Source organism: Calliphora vicina, chromosome 5 (assembly GCF_958450345.1).
Source record: "Calliphora vicina chromosome 5, idCalVici1.1, whole genome shotgun sequence".
In the NCBI taxonomy this organism is placed as follows: domain Eukaryota; kingdom Metazoa; phylum Arthropoda; class Insecta; order Diptera; family Calliphoridae; genus Calliphora; species Calliphora vicina.
This window is the reverse complement of record NC_088784.1, coordinates 93,010,113-93,029,768: the sequence shown is the minus strand read 5'-3', so window position 1 is coordinate 93,029,768 and position 19,656 is coordinate 93,010,113. Positions and strand designations below refer to the sequence as shown.

The following is a 19,656-nucleotide window of genomic DNA, read 5'->3' as shown; positions in this document are numbered from 1 at the left end:
GGGGTCTAACATTTACAACAACAATGCATAAAAGGAAATTAACCCTTAAGAGCACTTGGGGTTAAAATGGCTGTGTTTTTTTGGCCGCCATTTAGAATCTAAAATATGAGTAAAATTATTTAAACAATTTTGAGAACGCCTTAAAATATGCACCACTTTTTAAATACAATATGCAATTATTCTTATGAATTGCCAGAATTATTATATAGAAAAATTTGGTTTAAAGAAATTGATAATGAAACAGATAAAAGAAATTTTTAAAAAGCTGATATGATAACCGTCTTAAGAAAAAGTTTTACAAAAAAAAATACCGAAACCTTATACAGCTGGGGCAACTTCGACTGGCTGATTTGAAAATAAGAAATATCGGTACATGATTTCACCATAACCACCGGAATGTCCCTAGTCTTCATATAGAAAACGACTTGAACATTCATAATTGTCTTAGAATATAATTATTATAAGACAATTATGACAACTATGATGAAATTAAAGCGATGATGGCAGAAAATATGCGTACTGTATTGGAAAATGAGCACAATATTAAAAGTTAAGTCGAAAAACATACATACATCATTGATAGAATCCAGAGTTAATATTTTAGAGAAAACAACTCAGTTTGAAAATATTTACGAGACGATCGGAAACATTAGCAAAATTTTAAACACAGATTATTTCTATAAATTTCTTCATGATGTCGAAGCAGCTTGAAATGATGATTGACGAAGCGAAAAACTTCAAATTATTGGTTTGTTAAATCATATGAAAATCAATCCAAATTAAATTGGGCCTAAAAGGCTGCAAGAAGAAATGTTCAAGACAGCGGAACAGTTATTACCTTGATTGCAACTCCCTGCAAAAACTAAAAAAGCTGTTCTTCAATCAGTATATCGATTTATGACAGTAAAAGGATTGTTTAGAGATGGAAGACTTGTCATTGAGGTTAAGGTTCGGTTACTGGAAAGACACTATAGATTTGTCACCTAATCATGCCGGAATTCTAATGGAAATTTTTAATACTCCAGCTAATATTGTGCCGATTTTAACGCCTCTATTAGTGGGTCCCATTGTTGAGGATGAGGTAAGTTTTTATTTTGTAGATTTGGTGGAACTATTTCAAAATATATTTTTATTGTAAATTTCAGACTAATCCACTGTATGGCAAATTGTGTTTGCCATATCGGCAAGTGTTGACTTTGTCAAATTTTTTCTATATTGTCTGTGGGTCCACAAAATTACAGTCTTGGGATGCTGAGAATTTCCTTCTGTCCAAGGATATACAGAATGAAGACTGCAAAAGGAAAAAACCTTTGGATACTAAGTAGTAAATTGAGATTTTAGAGTAAGTGATATTTTTTAATGGAGTGATAAAAGTTGTACTGTTTTGTTGTAATATTGCAATTAATTGTTATAAAGTTTGTTTTATGTGAATAAGCTTTCGATAATCTACAACGGAATCGGATTGGCAGATCGATACACAGATCTTTTTGTAAGATTATATAACAAAGAGAATATAAATTTTTATATAAATCTGATTTAGTATACAAATTGCTTCTTTAGTTCTAAAGAATTTATACCAGAATATCTTTTCAAACATTATTCTATTTATGCACAATATATTAAAGATACCTGTCAGTTGTTTTATCTGAAGCATACTTATATCCATATGTACTATTCTTCTATATGACTGTTTTTCATTAAACTTTATGTTTATCTGCTCGTCTAGACGAGTAAATAATAAACTTCAATTGTATGGTATATAAACAATGCAGACTTCATGTTGCCGCACAGTGGTTTAGAATATTTTATTTGGAAAATAAATCGATTGTTCGTGAAACAGTGAAGGTATATTTATGATATTTCATAGATCTGAGGTGTTGCTGAGTTTATTTGTACTTGCAAGGTTTTGAAGTATAAACATAGGCAAAGAGATTTAGGGTTTAATTTTATAAAACGAAACGACAAACGTTAACAAAATTTTGTATGGAAAATATTCAAGTTTCAAACCCTTTTCCCAGTATTCTTCATACAAATTGCTTACGCTTCCAAACGTTTCGTTTTACAAAATGAGATCCTTAGATTTTTTTCTATAGAAAATGTTATTTATAAAACGGACCTTGTCCGTTCCAAATTTTGTAAAACGTTCTACACAGGTTCCATATGATCATACAAAATTTGTTCTATGTTTAAATTTTAAATAAGTATGATTTAAAATCGCTATATTTCTAATGTTTTAATATGGTTTCCTAAAAATCATTTTCTTTTTAAGGGCCACATTTTATAAAACGAAACGACAAACGATAAACAAATTTTGTATGGAAAATATTCAAGTTTCAAACCATTTTCCCAGTATTCATCTTACAAATTGCTTACGTTTCTCATCGTTTTACAAAATGGGGCCCTAACACAAAGGGTCTCATTTTATAAATCGAAGCGTTCTGAGACGTAAGCAATTCATATGAAGAATACTGGGAAAAAGGTTTGAAACTAGAATTTTTTCTATACAAAGGGTCTCATTTTGTAAAACGAAACGTTTGGAAGCGTAAGCAATTTGTATGAAGAATACTGGAATGGGTTTGAAACTTGAATATTTTCTATACAAAATTTTGTTTACGTTTGTCGTTTCGTTTTATAAAATTAGACCCAAAATTTGTTTAACGTTTGTCGTTGCGTTTTATAAAATGAGGCCCAAAATATTGAGGGCCTCATTTTATAAAACGAAACGACAAACGTTAAACAAATTTTGTATGGAAAATATTCAAGTTTCAAACCCTTTCCCAGTATTCTTCATACAAATTGCTTACGTTTCTGAACGCTTCGTTTTACAAAATGAGGCACTGAATCAAAAGTTTTTTCTTGATCAAATTACAAGATTTCCATTTGCTATAGAGTTTGATACCGACCAAAAATTTAAATTTTCATCTTTGATATATTATGGTCCAACAGTTCCTGCAGTTCAATAACTGTAGAACAAAATTTACATATTTAGTGCAATATTAAAATAAAAGATAATTTTTACTTAGGGCTTCATTATGTAAAACGAAGCGTTTAGAAACGTAAGCAATTTGTATGAAGAATACTGGAAAAAGGTTTTGAAACTTGAATATTTTCCATACTAAAATTGTTTAACGCTTGTCGTTTTGTTTTATAAAATGAGTCCCTTAAAATATAGCCATTAGGTTGGCCCTTAATAAACGAAAGTTGGATTTTTGCCGGTCTAAGTTTAAGTTTTGAATTTGGTGTTATAACACCAAGGAGGGCCAAATTTTTGTTTGCGATCCGATTTGAAAGATTTCTATATATATGGAATCTACTATATTGCTTTAGCTATATATTATCTCTTATAGTTTACGAGTTATTCGCAATTGAAAAGTAAAATTTTATTTTATTTACCTATCTTGGTCTGGTCCGTTATTTTGCTAATAACGGATCGAATTCTTTCCAGATTTTCTTGAAATATAATTTTTTGAATTAGCAAGACATGTATTAATAATAGTATGAAATAATTGTTTAAAAACATCTACTGAGCCAAAAGTTATGTGCATTCAAACTTAAAAAAAATAAAATTTCGCCATTTTTTTTCGAAAAAAGTACTTACATTAATTTTAAATTGTACAGAAAATAAGAAAAAGGTATATAGTGTGTTTATATTTTTCTGAAAGACAACATTTCGGGAAATATTATAAATGCAAAATAATATCAAAATTCGTATTATTACGTGATCCAGACCCTTCCGAAGTAGACGTATTTTTTATATAAATTTCAACTTTAGACAACATTTTCTCAAATCGCATAGCTGCTTTTAAAAAATTAAGACCTGTTCTGTATGTCCCAATATGTTCTTCAATATTGTGCAAAGGGATTTCATAGCCCCGGGCTTAGTGTCTTCAATAAATCAAAAAATCTAAAAAATCCCAATTTTGGGATTTTTCGAAAGTTTTTTGGGAATTGTGGGATTGTCATTAACAATTCGCAAATATCTTTTTCACTTTTGGATTTGGATCAAAAGTTTCTATAAAAACGATTCATAAACAAAACTTTTATTGCATTTTAAAAATTAAAATTTTTCAAAAAAATGAGATATAATATTTTATTCCCATATTTTTGAAAAAAGTCTTCTATAATTTTTTTAATTCTTAAAAATTTTGTACATTTTTGAAAAGAGGACATAATTTCCTACACGTTCTTCTGAAAAATCTCAAAAATACTCTACCCTATAAGCTTTCAAATTATGCTTGAGCACCCATGAAAACAAGAAAAAAAAATTTTTTGGGACACACTAATGTACATATATTCATATTTACTTGTATATGAGTTTTTGTCTTCGGAGGATATCGTTAACCTGTTCGTCTGTATGATCAAAAAAATAAAATTTTTTTAACAGCAGTTTCAAAACTCCATTTTGAAATTTTTAAAAATTTTGTTAAACTAATTTTAGAATTTTTTGATTGTCTCATTAGGATTTATTGAGTATATAATAGGGAATGAAAATATGAAAAAATTATGAAAATATCTCATATAGTTTTTCCGTACCTGCGATTTAAATTTTGAAATTTTATTTGGCCACATTTTGAGCGAATGAGCTCAATTTCCTTACTGTTGTGACTTTTAAGTAAAATCTATTCAGAATATTATAGTCCAGATAATTTTAAATATACTCTAAATGTTTTACTAAAATTGGAAAACGCTAAACCTTAAATCGTGAAGATCAAATATCAAATTTTTTAATATTTGAAATTTCTAATGGAAAGATAGCGAAATGTTATATATTTTTGGACCGAATTTGTTGAAATTTAAGAAAAATATAATATGACGTCTAGTATTTATAATAACATCACAAAAATGGAAATTAACCCTTAATGGCAGGCACTTGGGGTTAAATACATTTCTGTTCTTTCAAATTAGAAATTTTTTTATTGCAAAATTTTTACAAAAACTGAAATAAGTGCATTTTTTATTCATTTAAATGCATCTCAAAATTTCATAGAGTTGGGTATAATCGTTCTTTTTACTGATTATGAACAAGTTTGTTCAGTTGTTCATTTTTATTCTGCGGTTTTTGACTGAACTAAATGATCGAACAATTTCTCTGTGAATGTATTTGCAGATAGTGTACAAAACGAGCAGCTGACAACTACTTTTAGAAACAAATTGGGCAGGATTTTTAATAATGAAGAAAAAAATAACCCAATTTAATCAAATTCAAACCACTTAAATGCATATTAAAAACATTTTTCAAAATATAAATTTGAAACACATACAGAAATGTTAAACGAACAAAAATAATAATAAAGAACAAGAAGACTGAACAACTTCACATTGTTCACTTGACGGAGTGGTTCAAGTGAACTTGTTCGTTCATGAATAAACCAACTCTAAGGCCAGCACTAAATGACCTGTATGGATATGTAATTCAATTTGGCAACATTCAACTAATAAAAGGTTTATGACTTCGCTAAGTGTAGGCACATTAAAACTGTTATACTGGCGTAGTACGAGTATAAATAAATCAATATTTGTATAACTGATGTTCCAATAAATCATTAAAATCGAGATACTAAATGGGAGAACGTTTAATGAATGTTAGCTTATTCTTATCAAATTGTGTGTTAATGCAAGCATGAACAAATAATTATATATTAATTTAATTTTATTTTTATTACATCGACATGTTTGTTGATATAATTTTTTTTTGTATTTTGTTACCAACAATAGAGAGTAATATGCATTAAATGCTCATCTACTAACTTGGCTAATAAAACCATTAAAACTGTCTGTAAATAAAATAAAAGTACAATAGCAAAATTGTTATTTATTTATCGCATTCATTTCGTACGGTTTCTTCTATTTATTTTTTTATTTTTATTTAGCTTTTTTTATTATTTTCAAGATTAAACACATTCAGTCAGCCAGCCAGTCAGTCAATACCCCGTACAATGGCAGGAATATCGGCCGAGCAAATATGTAGAAAATAAGCTTCAACATCAGTTAAAATTCTAATTTGATTTTATATAGATTATTTTGGTCGTGTGCTGTAGACGTGTGTTACGGTTTAAAGTGCAAATAAATATTGAAAAATTGATAAGAGAGTGTTTAGAAAAATATGAAAATATATTCAACTAAATAAAATTAATTAATTACTATTATTTTTGAATTTTGTCCTTTTTAAATATATTAAAAGGAGCCTCAAAATGACTACAGTTGTTGAAAAAGGTATACAATTTGAAAAGAGTAATTAAAAGTTTAAACAATATGGTTTTAATTAAGTGTTTTTACTTCAATGCATCGTCATAATGCCAACTAAAGAACAATGTGTAATTTCCCAATTTATTTTATTCGGCTATCTGTAAGATCTATTGATACTCCATCTACTTACCAAACTCTTGTTAAAGAGTTATTGAATAGATTTATATGAAATTTAATATGGCTTTCATACAAAAAATAAACAGCTTTCATGCACTGTTGAAAAGAGACAATATTTAATATAAACTATTTAAATTTGTTTTGTAATAAAAATTGATGTTTATTACAACTTTTTATGGGCAATCACGAGCTGCGGTTGTAATTTAATATTGAAAGTGAAGTCAGTTGTTTCATAAAACAAATTAATAGTAATATAATTTTTTAATAAATTAAAGTCATTACTAAAAATATTTAATGTTATTAGTTTAACACTAATGAAATAGCTTCTTTAAAATTATCAATTAAATGATTTATTTGAAATCCTATTTTAATCAATTCAATTTTTACTACCTTTTCGCAAATTATTTAACACATAATATCAATCATTTGCTGATGTTTAATTAAAAATTTAAATGGAGAGTATACACAGTATCTAATTTGAGATTAATATTGTGAAATGATTTTATTGATTTAAATTCATAATATTTATGGAAAATTTCTTAAATTGTATGAAATTTTCAAATTTTTGGCCTAAGTAATAAAGTTTTGGATTTTTAGCTCCTTTAAAAATCTAAATTTTCTTTTAAATCCCATAAATTGATTCTAATTGAATACCATGACACAACAATATAAGGTAGATTCATAAGAAAATACGTTCTCAATTATACAATTCCTGTAAAGTCAAACAAAAGAAAATATGAAAAAATCAAAATGATATGTCAAAGAAAAAAATTAATTATTTTTAGTTTTATTGAAAAGAATTATTTTTAAATATTTCTTTTTGCAAATTGTTGAAGAAAAAATTTTTTTTTGAAATATGTATATTTGAGTTAATTTATACATAAATGTATGTATATATCATTAAATACATTTAATATCGCAACAAAAAATTAATAATTATATTCATAGTAAGACATTGCAGGGGTAAATTTTGAAAACTAGTATTTCTACCTTGCACTATAGGTCAAATGACCAATTTTTCTGTGCTAAATTAATAACGTCTACAAAATCATGTTATTCAAACCAAAACCTGTAAGAATTTCATAACTAAGAGTAATTATATTAAAAAAATGGAATTTAACCCACCCTTTTGCAACGATTAATGTAAACACAATACATTGTATTCATTCATTTATTTTAATTATACTAAAACATTTAGTAATTGCTTAAAATATAATTCATTTTGTAAATTTATATCAAAAAGGTCCTCTTCAATTTCATTAATTTCATCGTCTTGGTGGCTAAGGTGAAATTCTTCCATGGGTTCGCTGCAACATAATAATTCAATTACTTCAGGTGGAAGTTTGGAACGTTTCCGCTTTTGTAAGCGCCAATTTAAAACTGATGTAGAAATTAATGGATCTGAAATATCAACAGCTTTATATTAAGTCGGAAAATTTGTCTTCACCGCTTTCATTGCATCTCAACAATTCTTTTAGCAATATGCAGTAAAATTGATTGCAACGAAACTTTGGCAAGGGTCTCATTTGCCTTTATCATTTTTCTTTTAAAATTTGAATAATTTATATTCTTGAGTGATTTTCGGAAGTGGACTATGACCAATTATGGACAGATCGCTATGAAATTAGGTCGTATGATTTATTTCTATATGAAAGTTATTTCTGTGGAATTTTATATGTATACCAACATTTATAAGAGATTTATGAACGTTAAAGTGATTTTCGGAAGCTGGTCTTATATGGGAGCTATGATTAATTAGAAAATTAGGTGAAAATTAATTAGAAAAATAGGTGATAATTAGAAAATTAGGTGACATGAATTCCGTATACATAAAACTTATTTGGAGCGAAGTTTTTGTTGGTACCTATATAAATTAAACATCTATGACCGATAAAGTCCAATTTCGGGAGGACATTTGTAAGGGGGATAGGTGGAATAATGGAGGATGTCAGCCAGTTTCAATAGGCTTCGTCCTTGGGCCGAAAAAATGATATGTACCAAATTATGGTGGGTGTTAGACTAATATTTGAGGACGTTACAAACATCTGCACAAAGGCATTGTACCCTACCCAATATGGTGGTGTAGGGTATAAAAAATTTATTGTTGGCGTTATATTCTTCTCCACTTCATCTGAAAATGTGTTAACTTCCATAAAAAATGGCATTCATTTTTTCTTTTGTCGTGCATTCTTTTCGTCATAATTCAAATATATAGTTTTTTTATACATAGGTTACCTGAATTAAACAGGGATTACTCCTAAAACGCAAAAAATCGCAGTTTGAAATAAACTGCTAATAACTCATTAATTATTCTTTAATATATTAGTAAAATTTGAAAGAGATCAAATGGGGTCAAAAATTTGTATGGCTTACGAAAAGTCAAAGTTTTGGATAAATTTTACCGCTTTGAGGCTATGTAGGAAATGAGTTATTTTGAGGTATAGCGAAATATTTATAAAGCAGTTTTAATTAAATACATTTATACTTACTTGTCTTTTATTTTCCATTTTATACAAATGAATTATTACGAACACAATTCGAGAAACACGCACTTAAAGTTGAGCAAGCACTACTGAAATTGCAAGCACATTTATAAAAAAATTACATCTATTGACTTTGATGCATAGCTGTGTAACGGTGCTTGACAATTAAGTCAAACAAAAAACAGGAGTCCTTTATTTGAAGTGTTTCCAATTAAAAAACCACAAAAACAAATGTAAAACATCACTTCGATTTTAACACTTTCGCACAGGAAAAGGTGTCATTTGACCTAATGTGCCTTGTAATGATTGTATCATGATTGAAAACTATTTCAATTTAATTTATTATACAAATTTTTAATTATTTTTTAATTTCAAATTATTTTCAAAGGCATTTGATTACAACTTGTGATTCCAATTATTATTATTCTCCTTTTACACTGGATTAATTTTGATATGATACTAACGATATCCTGTATTTATATACTTAAGCCAGCTAAAGCTGTTCACCTTAATAATTTTTCTTATTGCGCCCAAGCGGTGGTGTTGAAGCAGTGCTCTTTGATGCCAGCTCGTCCATTAGCTAACATTTTCAGCACATCATACAGAGACGGGGCATGTTGAAAAGTTGCTAACGTTAATTCCGTCCCATAGCAATTTGTTCTGCACTTTCCAAAGTTGGATAGTAAATATTTAACAACATGGTAGTACATCTTGTTAAATATTTGGAGTATGGCTTTCTTAGAGGAAGATTTGCTAGCCTTTCTATAGGAAAAAATGTTATCGTTCCATTCAACGTTTTGGCAAAAGTAAAGTCGTTGCTCCAGATATTTCAAAGGCATTCGATAGAGTGTAGCATGGGGCTCTTTTGTTGAAACTCTCGATTTATAACTAGCTTTCAGAGAGAACGCACTATACGAGTTATTATAGATGGGATATCATCAAACGAATTCAAGACAAATTTAGGTTTACAGCAAGGCTCCGTTCTTTCTCCTACTTTATTCCTTATTTTTCTAAACGACCTTTTTGCAGACCAAACAAAAATTCATATTCATTCAGTGAAATGAGAATGAGAAAAAACATGAATGATTCCCCTAATTGAGACCTTGTGATATTTTCTGAATAGGATAGTTTTCATACAGTGTTTCATGTTAACACTAAAGCGAACGACAGATCATGTCGCTTCATCTGTATTTATGGGTGGTGTACAGATTGTGGAATCAGACGCTCTTGATGTTTTGGTCATAAGAATACAATGTGATGTCCGCTGGTCTAAACACACTTCTCAAATGTCGAAATGAAGCATTCAAGTGACTTGGATATCTGTAACGGCGTAGAATTACTTTACTCCATCTCATCAACTCACTATTTACACAATTTATATCCGACTGAAAATAGAATACAACTCACATGTAGTGGCCGGTTCTTCAAAGTTTATATTGGAAATTTCCGACTTCATACAGGAGAGGGCGATGGTTATTATTAGTGACGCAATGTGGGTTGATTTTCACTGTTCTATCGGTACTACAATCGAATGTGTTCTAATCAAATTAAGGAACTTGTTTTAGATACTCACAGATTTTTATGCAATAAATGTTTTTTACAGTGGACCTTACAACACACTGCAAGAAAAAATCATTGTTTAGACGTACTGTCCAAACTTCCCGCTAAAATCTATAGTAGGAAAGTTCAAATCAAATGTCACTTTTCTCACATCCATAACCTATTTTCCTAGTTCCAACACAATGCATTGCATGAAGAGGGGAGATACCCTAAGTGCATGCAAAAATTTTATTTATTTAAAATACAACACATGTTATCACAAAAATTAGCATAACTAATTAATTTTTTCATAGATTTTTATTTATTCACGTGCTATAGCACGTTTTTTTTACTAAAATAAAGAAAACTTAGTTGGCTGCTTCACAAGCAATTTAGAGCGTGAAATTTTTTTAAAGTGCGGTTTTTGGAAACTTAAACGATCGTAACACAGCCATTTTTCAAAAAACTTAGTTGGCTGCTTCACAAGCAATTTAGAGCGTGAATTTTTTTTAAAGTGCGGTTTTTGGAAACTTAAACGATCGTAACACAGCCATTTTTCAATCGATATTCAAAATATATCTTCTGAGTCTTAAATAAAAGAAGTAATCTTAAAATTAATTGCTAAAAAAGAAACTTGATTTTTTGAAATTGTAACTTTAAGAATATCTTGAATCGAGATCGAGAAAAACTATAAGTATTTCATAACTCTATAGAGAAGAATTGTTATATGAGAGCTCCTGCATATTTAAATTTTCTACCGATATGTGTAACTAAATTGTTGCACAAAAGAAAACATGCCGTCTGAATTAATTTTCAACGATTTTCGAATATGTTTGATTTTCCTCATAAATTCTAGATCCTTATAAAAAGTAGAGACAATTTAGAGAAGCCCGCCTGTCCGTCTGGTAAAGGATATAACAAAGTATGAAACTGATTTTTATACAATACAAATTTAGAAAATCCTATTTTATTAGCTTGGCCTTAATTCATGAAGAAATTAACAAAAATTGGAAAATATTTTAATTTCTATGTTTTCTCTTAAATATATATTTTTTTATACCCTTCACCATGAGTGGCAAGGGTATATATAAGTTTGTCATTCCGTTTGTAATTTCCACATTTTTCATTTGCGACCCCATAAAGTGTATATATTCTGGATCGTCATAGATAGCGGAATCGATATAGACATGTCCGTCTGTGTGTTGAAATCAACTTTCCGAAGCCCCCAAATAACTTACATACTCGATTCATACATCAATATCTCCGAAATTCTTCCGGCTCGGTCGCTATTTAAAATCGAGAAAATCGATCCACAAATGGCTGAGATATAATGAAAAAACTAGGACAACCTCGATTTTTGAACTATTTTTTTACCTATATCTGGATTACTAAGTCATTAATATAGACAATATGGATATCTAATGATAGATATTTCAAAGACCTTTGCAACGACGTATATAAGACCATAGTAAGTTGGACATACAATGGGTCAAAAATCGAAAAAACGATTTTTTTTTTCATCAAACATTTTTTTTTTGTCATAAATTCTTTTTCCAAAAAAAATTAATTAAAGAAATTTAAAAAAAAAAATTGAAAAAACTTTTGTAAAAAAACAATTTGAAAAAAAAAAATTTTTTTAAAATTTTAAAACATTAAAAAAATTTGATTTTGTTTAAATAAAAAAAAATATTTTGAAGTATAATTTAGTGAAGGATATATAAGATTCGGCACAGCCTACTTACTTGTTTTTTCTTAATATTTTTTTCTTATACTAATTAAAATATAAAGAAAAAATAATTCGAAAAAAACATAAAAATTAATTAATCAGTATCCAAAATGGTATTACAGATGGCAACTGCTGTTATTGTTTTCAGTTGCCCTCTGACAACGCAACAGAAGTTCGGTTGCCATCCATAATCGGCCAATAAGTAAAAATCTGTTTTAATACTTAAATGATATGCATTCTCATGAACCATGTTTGCGTATGAGTAATATTTATCAATCATAACAAGTATACTCTTAATAGGAACAATTTATATTTTCAAAATCAACTCATAAATAAAATAGTTTTAAAATAAAATAGTTTTAAATAAAAATGACATATACATACAACTATGTTTTTTCTCTGCGTGTATCAATGGTTCAATACTGAAAGGATCTAACTCGTTTTCACTTTAAATTTCATTATTGGATGAAAAAGTCAGCACATACATATACTACTCGACATCCAAAATTTCCGTAATAAACAATTTTATAATAGTTTGGAAAAAAAATCATTCTAAATATGAATTTCTTTTTTCTGTGTAATAAAAATAATAAAACATTTTTTTTACATTAAAAAAATATTGAAATTTTTGTCGCAAATTAAAATTATTTTTTTTAAATATTTTAAGAAATGTTTAATCTTTTACCAACTTTAATGCAAAACAAGTAAGAAAATGCATGCTAAAATTACTTTCAGAAGTAGGCCTTATATGGGATCTAAAGAAGTAAGCAAAACTTCCCGCATATGATGCCTTGTTTGTACAAAATTTAACAAAAAACAAGTAAGAAAGTATGGTCGGTCAAGCCTGACCATATAATACCCTACACTAAGTAAAAGAGCAAAAAAATTTTTCTTTTAAAATTTCAATAATTTATATTTTTGAGTGATTTTCGAAAGTGGGGTTATATGGGGGCTATGACCAATTATGGACCGATCACGAAATTAGGTCGTGTGATTTATCACTATATTTGTGTGAATTTTGTGTGTATACCAACATTTTTAAGCGATTTATGCACGTTAAAGTGATTTTCGGAAGCGGGTCTATATGGGAGCTATGACTAATTATGGACCGATCGTAACAAAATTTGGTGACATGAATTTTGTATATATAAAACTTATTTGGAGCGGAATGTGTATAATTTAAATATTTATGACCGATAAAGTCCAATTTCTGAAGGATATTTGTATGGGGGCTAGGTGAAATAATTTACCTATTTCAGCCAGTTTCAATAGGCTTGGTCATTGGGCCGAAAAAATAATATGTACCAAATTTCATCGAAATATCTTCAAAATTGCGACCTGTACTCTGGGCACAAGGTTTACATGGACAGCCAGCCAGCCGACCAGACGGACGGACGGACATCGCTTAATCGACTCAGAAAGTGATTCTAAGTCGATCGGTATACTTTAAGGTGGGTGTTAGACTAATATTTTTGGGCGTTACAAACATCTTCACAAACGCATAATACCCTCCCCACTATGGTGGTGTAGGGTATAACAAAGGCAACACTCTAAATACGAGTGTTGCCTTATAATTTTGTTTCTTTATTTTTGCTAGTTTCCACTCTGTGTGTATTTCTCTAGAAAACCATATAATGTATTTTTAATAGAAAATATCAATAAATTAATAAATTAAACTAACATTTAAACAAACTATGATGATGGGATGGTAAAAGTGTGTTAATATTAAGTATTGAATTTTGGCAAAAAATTCAATATTTTGTATTTTATGTGAGTTAAATGATTGACACTTTATATATGAAACAAGTAAGAGTGATATTTATACGTGTCGATTATTATACAACCTTCACCTAAACAGATTAATGTTTGCAATGGTTAAAAAAAAACAATTTATTCAATCAGATATCTGTGACCTTCGGGAAGATGATAACGCTATATCTTTTAAATCTATACATTAACAAACTTATTTATAACATTTTCACTCGTAGTGAATGGTATCAAAATATGACAATCTTCTTAACTGGACGCAAAAAACACCGTTAAAGAGTTCAAGGACACCTCCGTGTAGTCCATATTATTGTAAATAAATCAATATTTTTATTCTTAAAAAAATTCCAATTGCTATAAATAAATATACATATGAATATGAACTAAACAATTGCATGACGTTTCGAGTTTGAGTGATAAGATTTCCAAGATTAAATAAATCATATCGAAAGGTTTGAGACCAAAAAAAATGCTAAAACATTGTTTATTTTGGTATTAATCGTGGCAAGATTAGAATGTCGGCCAATCGTGCTGAATTTATATTGTTATTAATTGCTAATTGATTATGGAAAGATAATAAAATATACAAGTGGGTGGTAATTCATATACAAAGTATGTATTTAGTTGCTGCGTTTGAAAAGAGCTATTTGAGTTTTTAACAATTATTTACTAGAGTTTTTTTTTATATATTTTGGTGGAAAAACGAAAGATCTGTTACCAAGATTAATACCACATTAAACAAGTAAGAGAGCTATATTCGGCTGTGCCGAATTTTATATACCCTTGACCAAATTGTAATTTTAAATACAAATTTTAAATATTTTTTGGCTAAATAAAATTAAATTTTTTTTTCAAAATTGATTCTGATTTTTTTTCAAAATTTATTTTTGTATTCGAAAAATTTTTTGTTTTTAAATTTTTAACTGAAAAAAATTTATGAGAAAAAAATTTTTTTGGTAAAAAAAATTCAGGTTAAAAAATAATTTTTCCCGATTTTGTCCTATTGTTGGTCCAAATTACATTACAAATTACATACATCGTTGCAATGGACTTTGAAATATCTATCTTAGATATCCATATTGTCTATGAGTAATCCAGATATACAGTGAGCCTCAAAAGTGAGTAAACACCAAAAATTATTTGATTTTTTTTAAGATAATGAAAATCCTAAAATCTGTCCATCGATTGAAATTTGAAAGTTTTGGTTTGTTGGAGATTGAGTTAAATAATAGATTTAAATCGGAATATAATGATTTTTATGATCTTAAAAAAATCAAAAAATTCACTGGTGTATACATACTCCTGAGGCTGTGTGAAGATTAAAAATAGGCCAAAAATCGATGCTGTCCCGGTTTTTTCCTTATGTCTCAGCCATTTGCAGGCTAATTTTCTCTAGAGAATTCCCGATATATTGATGTACCAATCATGTTTATAAGTTGAAAGTTGATTTCAACATACAGACGAACAGACGGACATGGCTATATCGACTTCGCTATCTATAACGATCCAGAATATATACACTTTGTGGGGTTGCAAATGAAAAATGTAGAAATTAAAAACGGAATGACAAACTTATATATACCCTTGCCACTCATGGTGAAGTGTATAAAACACATTTTTGGTAACATTTTTCGTCTGTCTGAGTGTCTAAATTCTTCTCCCGAGCATATCGTGCCCTTAGCGCCAAATTATCGTAAGCGAAAAAACACAAATTTTACAGGAGAAGGTTTTTTTTATTATTTTGAAATTTATACATAGAATTAAAAATGTTATGATGCGATATAATATAATTTCATTGCAACTATTTGTGTATTTTTCAAAAATATTTATAACTTTTGACAATTAACAATTCATGGAATACTTTATAGAAAAATATGACAAAACAATTTTTTATTGAATTTTTGCATAGATAAAAATTCCCAAAAAAGTGTTGAAAAATTCCAAAAATTGTAATTTTTAGTTTTTTCGCTATAATATATAATAGTTATCGGGACCCTTTACAAAATAATTAGAAACATATTGAGCCACCTATAATCGGTTACTATATTTTGATATTGGATACACGATTTGAGAATTTTTGCCCTAAAGTTTTATTTTACATAAAAAATAGGTGTTTTTTAAAGGTCCCCTCGGTAACAACATTTTTGAAATTTGTTTTCCTTTAAAATATTTTATGAAAACTTTGCTTTAAGAAAGTAGAAATTCCTTATACATCCTCTTAGATTTTTTTGCGATAACTTAAAAAGAAAAAAAGTTATTTTTTCCCAAAACATTAGAGAAATATCACCTTTTTAAAATTTTTTAAATTCAAATGCATATAACTTTGGACCTAATCATTTGACACATACATGTGTTGTTAGTCCAATAAAGGAAAACTGGAGAAAATCGGGAAATATTTGGATACGCTGTTATCAAAAAACTGGAGTAGGGTGGGTAAAAATGTTGAAAATTTAATCTTCAAATGCGAATATCTCCTAAGCTATAATAGTGCTCGACGAGAAGATTCTATATGTATAATTTTTTTGAAATCGGAACTCAAACCAAGAAATAATATCGTTTTAAAAATGTAACATACCCGAGGTGTTATACTTTGAGGGCCCTTGGTAGTGGCCCTGGTGGGCCCATGAGGTCCATGTTCAAAACTTAAACTTGACAACACTTTTTCTTTGCGCATGTGAAATTTCATTCAAACCAATCTAAGCATTTAGAAGTTACAGAATTATTTCCCTCTTTTTATACCCTACACCACCATAGTGGGGAGGGTATTATGCGTTTGTGCAGATGTGTGTAACGCCCAAAAATATTGGTCTAACACTCACCTTAAAGTATACCGATCGACTTAGAATCACTTTCTGAGTCGATTAAACGATGTCCGTCCCTCCGTCCTTCTGGCTGGCTGGTTGGCTGGCTGTCCATGTAAACCTTGTGCGCAGAGTACAGGTCGCAATTTTGAAGATATTTCGATAATATTTGTACATATAATTAGTTTGGCTTAAGGACGGAGCCTGTTGAAACTGGCAGAAATCGGTCCATTATTTCACCTAGCCCCCATACAAATGTCCTCTCGAAATTGGAATTTATCGGTCATAAATGTTTAATTTATATATGTATCTCCACAAATTTCGCTCCAAATAAGTTTTATATATACACAAATGATGTCACCAAATTTTGTTACGATCGGTCCATAATTAGTCATAGCTCCCATATAGTCCCGCTTCCGAAAATCACTTTAACGTGCTTAAATCACTTAAAAATTTTGGTATATACACAAAATTCAACATAAATAACTTTCATATAGACATAAATCACACGACCTAATTTTATGGTGATCGGTCCATAATTGGTCATAGCTCCCATATAAGGCCCACTTGATATTTTAAAAGAAAAATATTTTTACTCATCTACTTGGTGTAGGGTATTATATGGTCGGGCTTTCTTACTTGTTTTTCTATACCACTGTGTGTCGCTACGATAAAATTTGTTTACTGTAAAATATAAACATTGACTTACGATAAAATCTTAACCCCTATATTTTTGATGTTATTAACAATTTTGATATTCTGAGAACGCTAAAACATCAGTCGGTCCATAAAATTTCAATTTCTGCAATAAAACAAAAATTTTAAAAATGTCGCTTACGATAATTTGGCACTAAGGGCTCGATATAATACCGTACATTAAGTAACTGAGCAAAAAAAATGTTTCTTTCAAAATTTCAATAATTTATTTTCGTGAATGATTTTCGGAAATTATGATTTGTTTAAAAAACATACTTCTTACAATTTTGTTTAATACTTAGTCTTCTTTCTTCTTGCATGATTTTTATTTAATTATTTATATATTTTTTCCAGGATCCATCTTGGGAGTGCGCCACTTGCAGGCCTTATTAATTTTCCTAAATATTACCGTGGTCTATATAAGTCGTCTAAATATTGGAGTTGCTATTGTGGCCATGACAAATGCCGAAACTACAAATCCAGATTTTCCGGTAATATCTAAAAGTCCTCTTTAACCTTTCATTTGTATTAACATATTTATCTTTTTTTCTCCAGGAATTTGATTGGAACGAGAAAGAAATTTCTTATATTCTCTCCAGTTTCTATTGGGGCTATGTTATCACTCAATTTCCAGGTGGAGCTTTAAGTAAACGTTTTGGTGCCAAAATAACCATGAATGTCTCAACCTTCATGTCTGCCATCCTCAGTGCTGTAACACCTTGGTGTGTGGGTTGGGGTGGTTGGCAATCATTTTGTGTGATACGCATATGCCAGGGTATATTTCAGGGTTTTCTGTTTCCCTGTATACATGAGCATTTGGCTAAATGGTCACCTTCGCAGGAGCGTAATCGCTTGGGGGCTTTAAGTCATACGGGCATAGAATGTGGCACAGTTTTGGCTTTGGGCATGAGCGGTATTATAGCGGAAAGTTCTTTAGGATGGCCAGGAATATCGTATGTGTCGGCTGGTTTATGTTTTGCATGGTGTGTTTTATGGTGGATATTTGCCTCAAACAATGCCACCGAATCGAAATTTATCTCTGAAGTGGAAAAACACTATATAGAATCGTCTTTAGAGCATTCAGACGATTTTCATAAAAATAAAATTCCTGTACCGTGGAAATCTATATGGTTATCGGTGCCTTTTATAGCCTTATTGGTGGCGCGCTGTGCAGAAGGTTATGGCTTGAGTACCTTACAAACACAGATTCCTTCTTATATGAATGGTGTGCTCAGCATGCAGATCAAAAGTAATGCTCTATTCTCAGCCTTGCCATTCTTAGCCATGTGGGGCATGTCCTATGTATATGTCCTAATAGCGGATATATTGCAGAGCAAAAAGGTTATGAATCTTACCGGCATACGTAAATCCATTAACACCATAGCTTTCTGGGTACCAGCCGCCGGTTTAATAGGAATTGGCTTCTTGGATGAGGGCAATAAAACCTGGGCCATAGTTTTAATGACAATGCTGGTGGGTGTTAATAGTGGCGCCACAATTGGCAGTTCCTTAAATACCATCGATTTATCTCCAAATCATGCTGGCATATTAATGGGTATTGTTAATACTATAGCGAATTTTATGCCTCTCATAGCTCCTTTGATAGTGGGTGTTATTGTTTCAGATACGGTAAGATTTTTTGGAGAAATTTTGTTAAATTACAGTATTTTTATTATAATTTTTTTGTTCAATTTCAGACAAATCGATCTCAGTGGCAAATTGTTTTCATCATTGCTGCTGTCATTTTCTTTTTCGGTAATTTATTTTATATTTTTTTGGGCACTGCTGAAGCCCAGCCCTGGGATGCGGAAGATTTTCTAGTGCCCAAAGATTCGGAAAGTTCCTCTAATAACGATTCACAAGCCACAGCTGAAGTTGATGTGGACGTTAAGGCTATTGAGGCCAACAAACAAAAATACTAATACTCAAACGAATTAATTATAAAATGTAGATATTTAATTTAGAATAAATTGCACATAAATAGAAATTAAGATATTAATAATATAATAAATACTTATAAGCATAACATAATTTTTGATAAGACATTAAGTAGTTCCTTTCTGTTATTAGACTTTAAATATATTGTTAAATAAAAATACGTTCCTTATTCAACCTTAAATGTAAAAGGTGTTTTTTTAAGTCAGTTAGATCTTACGAAAGGGTTAACTGTAAGTCTGCGCTCACTTTTGACATTTATCATTATTATACTTTGGCAAATCATCACGAATAGATTGAAACTTGAACAACGCTACTAAATTATCCAAATTTACTTGGAGAATCA

At 29.6% G+C, this 19,656-nt stretch overlaps 1 protein-coding gene across 1 annotated transcript; it reads left to right on the top strand.

Moving 5' to 3' along the window:
* Positions 1-6,104: 6,104 nt before the first annotated feature.
* On the top strand, positions 6,105-19,297 carry LOC135961470 (putative inorganic phosphate cotransporter). The gene is made up of 4 exons (XM_065512971.1): positions 6,105-6,213; positions 17,730-17,866; positions 17,931-19,004; positions 19,073-19,297. The coding sequence occupies exons 1-4, from the start codon at positions 6,192-6,194 to the stop codon at positions 19,295-19,297; spliced, it is 1,458 nt and encodes a 485-aa protein (XP_065369043.1). The 5' UTR covers positions 6,105-6,191.
* The last annotated feature ends 359 nt before the right edge of the window (positions 19,298-19,656 follow it).

Excerpts from the sequence above, each read along its gene's own strand:
- LOC135961470 (XM_065512971.1), top strand. The coding sequence starts at position 6,192 with ATGACTACAGTTGTTGAAAAAG. Across the intron at positions 6,214-17,729 it reads GACTACAGTTGTTGAAAAAG|GATCCATCTTGGGAGTGCGC; the intron begins GTATACAATTTG and ends TATTTTTTCCAG. Across the intron at positions 17,867-17,930 it reads CTACAAATCCAGATTTTCCG|GAATTTGATTGGAACGAGAA; the intron begins GTAATATCTAAA and ends TTTTTTCTCCAG.